The sequence below is a fragment of the Danio rerio genome, chromosome 24, assembly GCF_052040795.2.
Source record: "Danio rerio strain M-AB ecotype USA chromosome 24, GRCz13ab, whole genome shotgun sequence".
NCBI lineage: Eukaryota > Metazoa > Chordata > Actinopteri > Cypriniformes > Danionidae > Danio > Danio rerio.
This window is the reverse complement of record NC_141044.1, coordinates 7,940,083-7,952,025: the sequence shown is the minus strand read 5'-3', so window position 1 is coordinate 7,952,025 and position 11,943 is coordinate 7,940,083. Positions and strand designations below refer to the sequence as shown.

Sequence of the window (11,943 nt, the reverse complement as noted above, 5' to 3'; positions counted from 1 at the left end):
TCAAACTTCACTTTTTTTACGACAAGAAATAATAATAATAAACGACACTTCAGAATTCAGAATGCCAAATTAAAAGTCACTCAGATAACGGCATTAATTCAGTTCAATTAAATTCAAGTTTATATGTTATTTCACTATAATTATTGTTTACAAAAGCCCATTTATACATTAAAATGACATTGGAAAAAAATTAAGGTTATGTTGCGTCAATACTAAGTAATGCATGTATAAATTACATTAATGCAGTGTTTCTAAACCACATTCCTGGAGGACTAACAACACTGCATGTTTTGGATGTCTCCTTTGTCTGTTACACCCATTACAGTTCCTTCAGTCTCTGCTAATGAGCTGATTATCTAAATCAGGTGTGTTTGGTTAAGATCATGCAACATGTACAGAGCTGATGGTCCTCCAGGAACATGGTTGAGAAACACTGCATTAATGTAGCCTACGTATAGAATGCACTTTCAATCACAAAACTTTTATTCATTCATTCTCAGTCCCTTTATTAATCTGGGGTCGCCGCAGCAGAACAAACCGACAACTTGTCTAGCATATGTTTTACGCAGCGGATGCCCTTTCAGCCGCAACCCAACACTGGGAAACATCCAAACACCCTCATTCATACTCGTACACTACGACCAATTTAGTTTATTCAATTCACCTGTACCACATGTCTTTAGACTTGTGGGGGAAACCGGAGCACCCGTAGGAAACCCACACAAACACTGGGGGAACATACTGGGAGAAACTCCACACAGAAATGCCAACTGACTGGAACCAGTGACCTTCTTGCTGTGAGGCAACAGTTCTAACCACTGAGCCATTGTGTCGCCTAATGAATAAACACTTTTAACGTAATATTAACTGCAATAAATGAGTTAATTCTTTAGAAAAGTAATTTGTTTGTATCTTCTAGATAAAGTTATAGTTTATTTATTTATGTTTAATATTAGTTAGGCGACGCAGTGGAGCAGAAGTGCTGTCGCCTTACAGCAAGAAGGTCGCTGGTTCGAGCTGATTCAGTTGGCGTTTCTGTGTGGAGTTTGCATGTTCTCCCTGCGTTCGCGTGAGTTTCCTCAGGGTGCTCCGGTTTTCCCAATGTCCAAAGACATGCGGTACAGGTGAGTTGAGTAGGTTAAATTGTCTGTAGTGTATGAGTGTGTATGTTTCCCAGAGATGGGTTGCAGCTGGAAGGGCATCCGCTGCATAAAACATGTGCTAGATAAGTTGGCGGTTCATTCCGCTGTGGCGACCCCAGATTGATAAAGGGACTAAGCCAACAAGAAAATTAATGAATTAATAATATTAGTTACTATTTTCTCCTGATATATAGCGGGACCTGTATTTTGAAATTCAAAGACATTTTCCCCTGACCCGGATGTGTAAACGCGATCCATCCTCAACATGCCTCTCATTCATTTCGTGTTTTTTCGTTTGTTTTGAAGGTAAAGTGTTGGCTTTTCTTTCCAAATTACGTAAACCAAACGCAGATGAGATGTTTTAAGTACTACCCGGTCGTCATTCCATTCAGTTAATACTTTATTTTCATGGACTAATCTGATGTTTGAAGATACTGACGCTTTATGGTCCAGTTCACGCGAAGTTTTCTTGTAGACAGTAATCGAGATAACGTTAGTCAACTGAAACACAACCCAGAGGAGGACTTCAACAGTTTCCCCCCCTGCTGCTCATAATGTCTTTAGCTGGTGCGCTGTGGTTTGCAGTTCAGGATGATTTATTAACAAATGGTGTATGTAACAACACAACATCATCCAACATCAGCAACAAAAAACCAGACAAACAGCCCAGCACCAGCGAGCCCATCTCTGCTCCCGAGATCCACTCTGTGCTGGGCGGACTGGACGATCACTTCCTTTCACGCTGGTTACATCTCAACCGACAGTGTCTGCGGTTCATCATCGATTTCATCCAGGCCCGTTTTAAAAAAGACATATTTGCGTCCAGCCACAAGCCGAACTTGTCCGAGGCCAACATTCTGGCCGCACTTGCCTACTACGCACAGGGGTCTCTGCCAAATAAAGTCACAGACCGTCTGAGAATCGATCAGAAAACAGCATGCGAGGCGGTGAAGGCCACCACCAAACTCTTATCAGACTTAACCCCCGAATTCATCACATTCCCGAACAGTTATAACGACCGCATGGGTGCCGCACAAGCCTTCAAGAACCTGAGCGGCATCCCGCATGTGGTGGGAGTGTTGGGGTATTTGCACATAAGGGTGAGACCTCCCGTCTTGGAGGAACGCATGTATGTGAATACTCTGGGTTATCATTCAATCATGGTGCAGGTCATATTCGACGCGGACGGGAATCTCTTTAGTGTGGAGCAGTGCTGTCCTGGGGGAACTCCTGAACACTCTGTTTGGGAAAACTCGGACATTGGCAGACAGTTCAGCATATTTCAACACGGGCACACGTGGATCATTGGTAAGAACCATTGGGAACAACTAATAAACCTTTAGTTTTCTTATTTTACCTTAAATCCTATAGGTCAGGGGTTCCCAAAGTTTTCAGCCCACGACCCCCAAAATAACAACGTCAGTGACTCACGACCCCCACTAATTTCAAAGGTGGTTGTAAACACAAATGTTCAATGCAACGGCACACACACACACACACACACACACACACACACACACACCAATAAGCCTATATAAACATAAGCATATTGACAGCACTAAAAAGTGCAACAGTCTTAACATCTATAAACCATTTAAGGGATGTAATCAAAACAATGGTCCTAACATACTTCCTGTTTTACATTTTTAATTTCTATATTTTCTTAGAATCTATAAAGAGCTACATATTGATAAATAATGTCATGATAGCTGTTTTTACGTTAAGTTATGAATGAATTGCTTCTTGTTACAGTTATGAAATAGCTTGATCACCACATTGAAATGGTCTATATATATATTTTATAGTCATTTATTGATTTAATTTAATATAATCTTCGCTTAATAAGACTGGTCAACACAATGTTTACACCAGGAGTCTGTTTTAATTATGGAGCCCATCACTCGGAGGTCATTCTCAATGTTTAGTCTCCTGTATTCATCTTTAATGTGTTTGAGTGACATAAAGGTGTTGAAAGTTAAGACTGGTGCTGTAAAATCAATTTGCTGCAAATGATGCTACTGCTGTGGGGATAATCTAATGTAAAAACCCAAGGAATGGCCATCCAATGAGGAAAAAAAATGAAATTGGTGGCTATTAATTTGCATTTTAATATACTCTTTTTTTAATTCTGTCAGTTATGGCTAAATAGTACTTTTAATGGCTTATTAAAATTGATTTGATTTTTGAAAATCACCCTGCGGCTGCTCAGGGACCCCATCCTCCACTTTGGGAACCATATGTAATGGTAACAAATTGAGATGAAGTTGGTTTTATAATCACACATTTATACTTTCTACTTAACATAATAACAGAAAAGTATTCTTTGCAAATTTCATATTGTGACATCGTAGTATTAGTCAATGACTATCAAAGTACAACAATGTTCACTGTCAAGTAGTGATAATGTTGTTTTGAAGTCATACTTTCATGTTGTTTCAGGCCAAATATTCAAAGTACCATGGTAAACATTATAGGGTGCATGTCACAAGTTGGCACTGAACAAATGTGTGAATATAATCCATTTTGGGGTGATTTTGAGTCTTAATTTGGCCACAACTTTCTCTGTTTCTTATTTTGACACATATTTTGTGAAAATACTGTAGAAAATTTTCAAAGAGTCTACAATATACTCTCCTTAGTGCTTCTACTTTACTACTTTTGCCCCATTGACTTCCATAATCATATAGAGTGGACCATTTCAATGTGGTGATGTCATTGGTCCATGAACAGTTCCTGCTTGTTATCAAACTATTTCATGACTGTAAAAACAAAGCAATTCAATTAAAACTTAATGTTAAAACAGCTTTCATAACATTATTTATCCTTATGTGGCTCTTTTTGGATTGTTGGAAGCTATAGAAATTAAAAATGTAAAACAAGAAATACGTTGGGACCATTGTTTTTGTTTACATCCCTCAAATAGGTCTATATAAATGCACGCACACTATGCTAATTTCAATAGAACTCAATTTAAAAGCCAGAAACTTTTTTTGCAGAGGCCTATCTAAAGTGTTATTGCTGCCAACTGATGATCAACAGTAAAAATGACAAATTTAAACTACCCAACAGGAAAATCTGATCGGATAAAACCACTAAATGCATTGCAGATGAAGTTTTGACAGTTCTAGATGGATTTGGTTGTTGAAACCAAAAATGCAAAATTAACTGCTCCCAACATTTACAAAAATAAACATTTGAGAGCATATTACATAGATATAATACAACACAAAACCACAATGTCACAAATCAGTTTGGGATGATTATTTTTATTTTTTTTCATTTCATTTTATTTTTGACCGGTCACTAATGGTTAAGTAATAAAACTAGAATATTAAAATAATATCAAATAGATTTTTTTTTGTTTATAAAGGCACAGTGTTTTGTTTTTGAGAGTAGGTTTTTACACAAATGAGTATAAACTCTATACAGTTTTGAATGATGTCTTGAACATTTTTTTTTATAACAGAAATTGATGTTTCATTTAGACTGTAATGACAGCAATCACATGCAGAGCCCACCTTGTGTAATGCTTTTTTTAAACTGGAACTCAAGTGAAGTGCCTACATGTGGAATCATTGGTAACGCTTTTATTTAAGGTGTCTTTACACAGGTTCTATGCACTTACTATAGTAATTACAATAAACTATGCTTAATTATATGTTACTAAACCCACATTCTATCCCCAACTATTTATTAGTACATGTAATTAACTCATAATTTAGACTGTAAGAAGAACACCTGAAAAATTATTTATAACCAAATTATTTTTATGCAGAATAAGATATGTAGTTCATTTTAAGAAAAAATAATAATGTTGATAGTAATTAATAAAATGCAACATACACTGTTTAAAAAAAAAAAAACAGCACATGATAGTTAAGTTGGTTTTGACTCATGGCTTCTGGTTTAAGATAGTTCTGGTCAAAAGCTGCTTTTAATCATAACCCAGAAAACGATTTTTATCTGTAGAGAAAATAAATGTAGAGAAAGAAAATAAGTTTAAATGCGGAGTCCATCAAAACTGGTAGAACTTAAACAACAAAAAACAGCTTAAACCAACGCTATCTCATGACAATTCGTAACTTTTCGATTTAGTGGCTAATTCGTTTGAATTTGTACCATCTAATTTCTACAATTTAGTATGATTTGCTCATCACCCAATCACGGTTGGCTTTATGGGTGGGGTTTGGTGCCAAGCCTCCTTTTTAAAATTGTACATTTTTATACCACTTAACTCCTAAGAATTATATGAATTAACCACTAAATTGGAAAAATGTAAAATAGTCACGTTTCCTCGTCAGACCAGTCTGCTTAAAATTAGATCATGGCCAGCAAGAACCACTCGCTCATGGACATTTACTCAAAGCTGAAGTTCCTCCAAAATGTCAGTATTGCAATAGGAAACAAACTGTTAAGCATTTCTTCATAAATTGTTAGAAAATTAATGTCTATGATGCAATATTCGTGTTGTGTACACCATGATTTTATATCAGATTTATTTTAATGTGTGATGTGACTAAAAGTGATCATAAATGATTATTTTCTCAATTCAAATGAGTAGCGGTTTCGGCTTGGACCCAAAAACAGTATTTCATACTTCACCGATACATCACGACTTAACAAGCAGATAGGAAACAAACTGTCATGCATATACTTTTGCAATGCCAGACATCGATTTTTATCTGTAGACACTTTTAGCTGATATAGCAATAAACTCAGAACTGTCTACTAAGAAAAAACAGCTTAAACCAACGCTTTCTAGCAACAATTCGTAAATCTTTATTTAGTGGCTGATTTGTTTGAATTCGTATAATCTCATCGTATAATCTCAAGATGTTTTTTGGCCAGCGGAGAAATGGAAATGGTTGTGCTCAACCGTGTCTTGTTTCTCTCAAGGTTTTTTTTTTTTTTGTTCTTCACTTTTGTCAATTGGTAAAGTTTTTTTTCCTCGCCGCTGTCGCCTCTGGCTTGCATGGTTCGGGATCTGTAGAGCTGCGCATCAATGGATTTGCTCTTCAGTTTTTGGACTCTCAGTAGTGATTATTAAACCACACTGAACTTAGCTAAACTGAACTGAACTTAAACTCTGAAAAATGAACTGACACTTTCTATTTACTATGATCTTTTATGTGAAGCTGCTTTGACACAATCTACATAGTAAAAGCGCTATACAAATAAAGGTGAATTGAATTGAATTTGTACAATTTAGTATGAGTTGCTTATTCCTTAATGACGGTTGGGGTTTGGTGCCATGCCTCCTTTTTAAAATCGTTAATTTACATACGATTGAACTCATACAAATTAATACAAATTAATTAATCAGGTTGCTTAAAACAGCTCATGACCAGCAAGAACCACTCGCTTATGGACATTTATTTTAAGCTGAAGTTCCTCCAAAATGTCAGTATCGCAATAGGAAACAACTGTGAAGCTTATACCTTTGGAATGCCAGACAACGATTTTTACCTGAGAGACTTTAAAGCAAATATCTTTTTAATTGTTAAAAATTCCAAGATCTTTTGATCAAAAGTAAATCTTAAACTGTTTAGATTTTGATCTTATTTTATGTTATTCTATCTAAATATTTATTAAATGTTGAATTTTTGGACATGCTGCAGTCTATTTAGTGGTGGATTCTGAAAAGCCTGCAAGTAAAGCATTGCAGTAGTCGATGCGAGAGAAAATAAAACTCTTAATCAATTTTTCAGCCACTGTGAAGGACAGCAGGGTACGAATACAAGCATTTTTTTATTCTTGAGATTTAAAAAAAAATGAAATAAATGGATCTGTTTTTGTCAATACCAAGCCTAAACATTGAAAGTGGGGGTCATGCGAATGATCAGATGCCTCATCGACTCTCTCTTTTCCCCCCACAGGTAGCCCATCTCTTCTAGGATGTGGACATGTTTTGACCCCAGTGGAGACCATTCGTATAAAAAGCAACGCGGCTGTGCAATTTAACAAAGCACACGCTCTGCTATACAACAGTTCGCAGCATGTCTTTGGTAGTTTGAAAAGCCGTTTCCAATGCCTGCAAGACTTCGGCTCCATCCAGTCACCCGAGTCTGTGGCATGCATGATCAGAGCCTGCTGCGTCCTGCACAACATCAGCAAGAAGTTCTCCGTGCCGTTACCTGCCGATTTTAGCTTGGAGCCGCTCCATCCGCCGTCAGAAGTGCTCAACATCATGGCAGAGCAGCAGTTTGACTACATGGAAGACACTAAAGATGAAATGATAGAAATGTTTTTTAACACTACAGAAAACGAGGATGACTCCGAGGCGACCAGATCTATGAGAGAATACTTATGATCGCAAAAGAAAAGTCTGAAACCGTTAGTATTTCAACTATGCTGAGTGAAATAAACAGACATATGCATGCTGATGCCAGCCGATTGGTTATATACACAAGCTTTATTAATTACACAGTTGATTCAAATAAGTTAATGCTAATTCGCTAACATTCATCAACAAGTAATATGAATAAAAAAACGTATGGAAGGCTATAAAATTAGCTCATTCAATACTACAAGTTTGTTACAAGAAGAAGTACTCCAGTAGTACCATGGGTTCAGTGATGCTAACAATAGGTGCTGCTTTGGATTTAAATACAGATTGGGTGAGTTTTGACTAGGCGAAATGGAACGGCTGAAGATAGTACATTTCCTGTGTCAATAGTACAGTTGTCAGCCATGAAAGGCAGTATTAGAAATATAGAGTTTATTACCCCATATGTAATGCAAAGTTATTTTTCACCCAACTTGTGTATACCAATTTCAAAGAACTGTGATGGATGCATCCATAATGTTGTTCTTACCACATGTTGTTCACTTTTTCTTTTACACATTTATGTTGATTACTTGCTTTGAAGACATAACATGTTTGTGCAATACAGTAATACATATGTATTTCGTAGTTTGTTGCTTTTGCTTTGAGCGGCATAACCATAAATGGTGTGGTTTTTCATTCAAGATGGCGGTTTACATTTCAGCTCTTACTAAAGTGACTTTCAGTGCAAAAAAGAATCTCATAACTAGGCCCACACGGAATCTGCGCGCGCATTAATTCTGTTTATTTACTTGAGTAAATGTGTGTAAATCTAAATTTATTTAGTTTTTTTTTTAATTAATTACAGTAATATTATTGACTAATATGAAAATGTTCATCTGATTTATGTACAATGCAGTTTTTTAGTAGATATATTATATGAGAGACTTGCTTTGTTTACCAAATAAAGTGAATCTAATTAGATTTCCAATTTAAGCATTAAACAAAAGTTAAAAAGGTGTTACTTTTTATTTCACTAATTAAGGTTTTAGTAATGATACTCCCAAAATAATTCTGCAGAAATCCGCAGATTTTTACAAAAATTCTCCACAGAAATAGCAAAAAACGTCCGCAAATTCCGTCTGGCCCTACTCATTACTGGTAAAAACAACGTAAAATAGGTATGTTCATTAGCATACAATATAAAAATACTCAAATATGTGGTCACATTTACTTTAAAAGAAGTGGTTTAAATTCAGTCATTTCACTAGAGATTTAAAGATCAAGGGATTGAGCGTACATCTGGCGCAAGACGTGTTTGGTGTGATTTTTTAGCTATTTTCAGACCAGCGCAACAGTAATTTTCAGGTTTTGCTTCACGTTGGTTAAATAGTAAATCCATTTGCACCCCTTTGTGGACAGATGGGTGTGCTGGCCTGAAAAGGAGGTGTGTTAAGGCGCATTGTTGGTGTGTTGCTATTTTAAGGAACTGAAATAGATGGCGCCTTGACCAACTGAAAGCTGGTCTAAAGTCCAGCGCAAAGCGCATTAGTTATGCGCCTATGCAGGTCCAAAAGTGTACACATTACTTAATACACACAGGATGTTCAGCAATACACAAATATCTTTACACATAGAAAAAAATTAAAGGATTAAAATCCTAATATACATAAATATAAAAAACAAAACCCCCATGACTTCATCTCGGGGGGCTTTTTTCAGTTTATTAATAATAATTTGCATTTGTATAATTTTATTATTAGTAGTATTATTTATTTATATTATATTTGCTTTAACTTCATATTTGGGTTTTGGAGACGTTTGCATCACCATATGTGAGGCGTAAGAATAAGATGTGTGTTTGGATTTACATTTTTAAAAAGGATGTGTGTAAGTTTTTTACCACACTTTGTTATCATTGTTCATTTATTAATTTGCTAGAAATTAGAACTGAATTTAGAAATAGTTTTGAAACAAATCTTTGTGCTTAACAAATGAAATGAAATATGCAGGCGAATGTATGTCTTCAGGGGAGTAAGTTTCCACCACTTACTCCTCAAATGTAAAAGAGTAAAGAGTAAAAAGTAAAGAGAAAGTAAAGAGGTCCAATGAAGGAGGCTCATTCTTTATTCTCACGCTGCAGATGGTCTGTTTAACTGTTTTCTCACTAAAGAAATGTTCAGTTTTTTCACTTACAAAGTCCGCCATGTAAATAGCAAATGTGTCATGGCGTGACACACCTAACTCTTAAAGGGAATAGGAGATGAGACTCTGATTGGTTTAATGCATTATGCTCAAAACACACCCAGAACTCATTAAGAGAATAAGCACAATCCTGTTAGACCATGCAGCAGGGCACAGAGCGTGGGTTTCTGTCCTTAAAATAGCAAGAAGATTCGGACACGCCCTAATGCTTTTGCACCACACGCTTTAGACTTTGCACTTAGATTATTAAAATAGATCCCCAAAAGTTTCTTTGTGAAGCATTTTCTGACATATATTTCAAAATGGGTTCAATTTGGTTAGTTTATGAATAGGAATCAGTTATGCTTCTTAATTTAGAATTGACAATAATCAATGTAATTGATGTAATGTAGCTGAAATTGTGACAGCGGTTTATACCATAGTTTAGATTATTTTCACACAAATTCTAGACGTTTTAATACAAGCAAATAAGAATATGACAGCGAACAAATAAAAATATGACAACAAACTTTGATCCTATTTTACAACAGGATCAAGCTGCATAAATTTCCTGAGTTGTTCAACAAAAAACTTTTTTTCCAGAAACAGCGTATCTGCAGGGTCTTAAAGTGTCTTAAATTTCATATGATAAATTTTAAACTTTAAAAAGTCTTAAATTCACTGAAATGTCTTGTAGATATTAAATTATTTCAAATTGGTCTTAATGTTCCTTTGTTTATGGAAAGCTGTCCAATCACCAACATCTCTCCAAAACTCCATTCATAACTTATATTTTAACAGTCTGTCGTGCATTCATTCATTCATTTCTTTTCTTGTCAGCTTAAGTCAATTATTAATAATCAGGGGTCGTCATAGCGGAATAAACCGCCAACTTATCCAGCATATGTTTTATGCAGCGGATGCCCTTTCATCTGCAACCCAGTTCTGGGAAACACCCATACACACTTGTTATCTTAAAACAATTGTATGTATAAAACTAGGGTCTGCTTGTTTTGACACATTATTTAAAATATGTGGCTAAGAAATAACTAATTAGAATAATTTTTGTGATGGGGCAAGTACTTCTTTTTTTTGTTTTTGTTTTTTTTGCTTGGCCATTCAAAAAATTCTCAGTGTTTAGTCCTATATCAGTCTAAAATTGAATTTTTAATGGTCTTAAAAGTCTTAAATTTGACACTGTGAAACCTGCAGAAACCCTGTAAAAGTAAAAATGTACTTAAACGTTTGGCTTTAACCTTTTTTTTTTGTCCACACATTGTCATTAGCACACAAAATGTAGTCATTTCAATATAAATTAATGCTATTAGTATTTGTGAGGACAATTTTGTGAATTCCCGTGTACATTTTGCAGTGGTTTCAGGTTCCTCATACAGTTCTTAGCATTAACAGTACACTATTCAACATAATTCACTACAGTAATATATCATGAGTCATTCACAATAGTAATAGCCAGCACTTTAAGCATCGTATGCTTTACGGTTGACATTTTTGGTATGGTTTAACTTGGTCACAGTGGTTGACCAATATGATATGACCATAATTTAATCCTAAAATCTGATTAGTAATACAAAATAATACACAATGTTTAAAAGAATCAATATACAGCTCTTTTCATATAGATTCACAGTTAAGTTGATTTTAAATAGACTCTTGTTTAAATCCTAACTAAATGTTCTCATTGTTAAAAAGCTTTGTGCAAAATAAGCAGCATTAAGTACAGCTCAATGAAATAATCCATAAACATTATCAAGCTAAAAAATATATCAAGAAACAAGGCCATATACATAGATATATTAATAAAGACTGGCAGTTCAGTTCAAATGGTAAACTCATATTATTTAATAGCTCAGGGTTAAAATGCTATGTCTTTCATTAGTAATCAGCATTTAAGAAAAAGGAATGTCTGGATCGTCTATTCATTCAGTGTTTATGGAATGAGACCACTTGACAAGAAAGTGGGAGATATTTCATTCTAGGTGTTAAAAGACTTGCTGAAAATATTGAAATTTGGCTTGAAGATTATCTGAACTTGGTATTTCTTTCTGCATTATACCAACAGACATTATTCATGCATGGCTTTGCTAAACAAAGAAAAAAAAAAGTGCATAATTCATGTGTGGCTTGAATTTTCAAAATCTTTTAAAGCCATTGCGTTGACATAGATCGTGTCAGTGTTTTGATAAATGGGTTCGGACTGCTGCACAAACTTGGTTTGCAAAGAGTCCAGGATGCACTGGTGCAGGAACACATACTGAGACTGTAAGAAAAGATAAGAAGCATAACACAGTTAAATAGAGTATAACATGCATGCAGTGTCTTAATATTTTATAA

At 35.2% G+C, this 11,943-nt stretch overlaps 2 protein-coding genes and 1 long non-coding RNA gene across 4 annotated transcripts in view; 1 reads left to right on the top strand and 2 right to left on the bottom strand.

The window, feature by feature from the left end:
- The first annotated feature begins 1,385 nt into the window (after positions 1-1,385).
- si:dkey-197c15.6 lies at positions 1,386-8,052 on the top strand. Its single transcript, XM_087309184.1, has 2 exons — positions 1,386-2,450; positions 7,019-8,052. The coding sequence occupies exons 1-2, from the start codon at positions 1,697-1,699 to the stop codon at positions 7,450-7,452; spliced, it is 1,188 nt and encodes a 395-aa protein (XP_087165310.1). The 5' UTR covers positions 1,386-1,696; the 3' UTR covers positions 7,453-8,052.
- LOC147830997 (uncharacterized) lies at positions 1,448-5,109 on the bottom strand. The gene is made up of 2 exons (XR_015524743.1): positions 4,029-5,109; positions 1,448-2,725 (listed from the first exon to the last, which is right to left on the bottom strand). It is a non-coding gene; the product is annotated as an uncharacterized LOC147830997 (long non-coding RNA).
- The window catches only part of ptprh (protein tyrosine phosphatase receptor type H), a 38,425-nt gene continuing 34,017 nt past the window's right edge, over positions 7,536-11,943 (bottom strand). Inside the window, exon 18 of one of the 2 annotated variants that reach the window (XM_087309126.1) lies at positions 7,536-11,869. In XM_087309126.1, the coding sequence (XP_087165252.1) occupies positions 11,723-11,869 (147 nt within the window). In that variant the 3' untranslated portion in view covers positions 7,536-11,722. The remainder of the gene's footprint in view (positions 11,870-11,943) is intronic. The other variant, XM_087309125.1, reaches the window with a different exon arrangement.

Excerpts from the sequence above, each read along its gene's own strand:
- si:dkey-197c15.6 (XM_087309184.1), top strand. The coding sequence starts at position 1,697 with ATGTCTTTAGCTGGTGCGCTGTGGTTTGCAGTTCAGGATGATTTATTA. Across the intron at positions 2,451-7,018 it reads CGGGCACACGTGGATCATTG|GTAGCCCATCTCTTCTAGGA; the intron begins GTAAGAACCATT and ends TTCCCCCCACAG.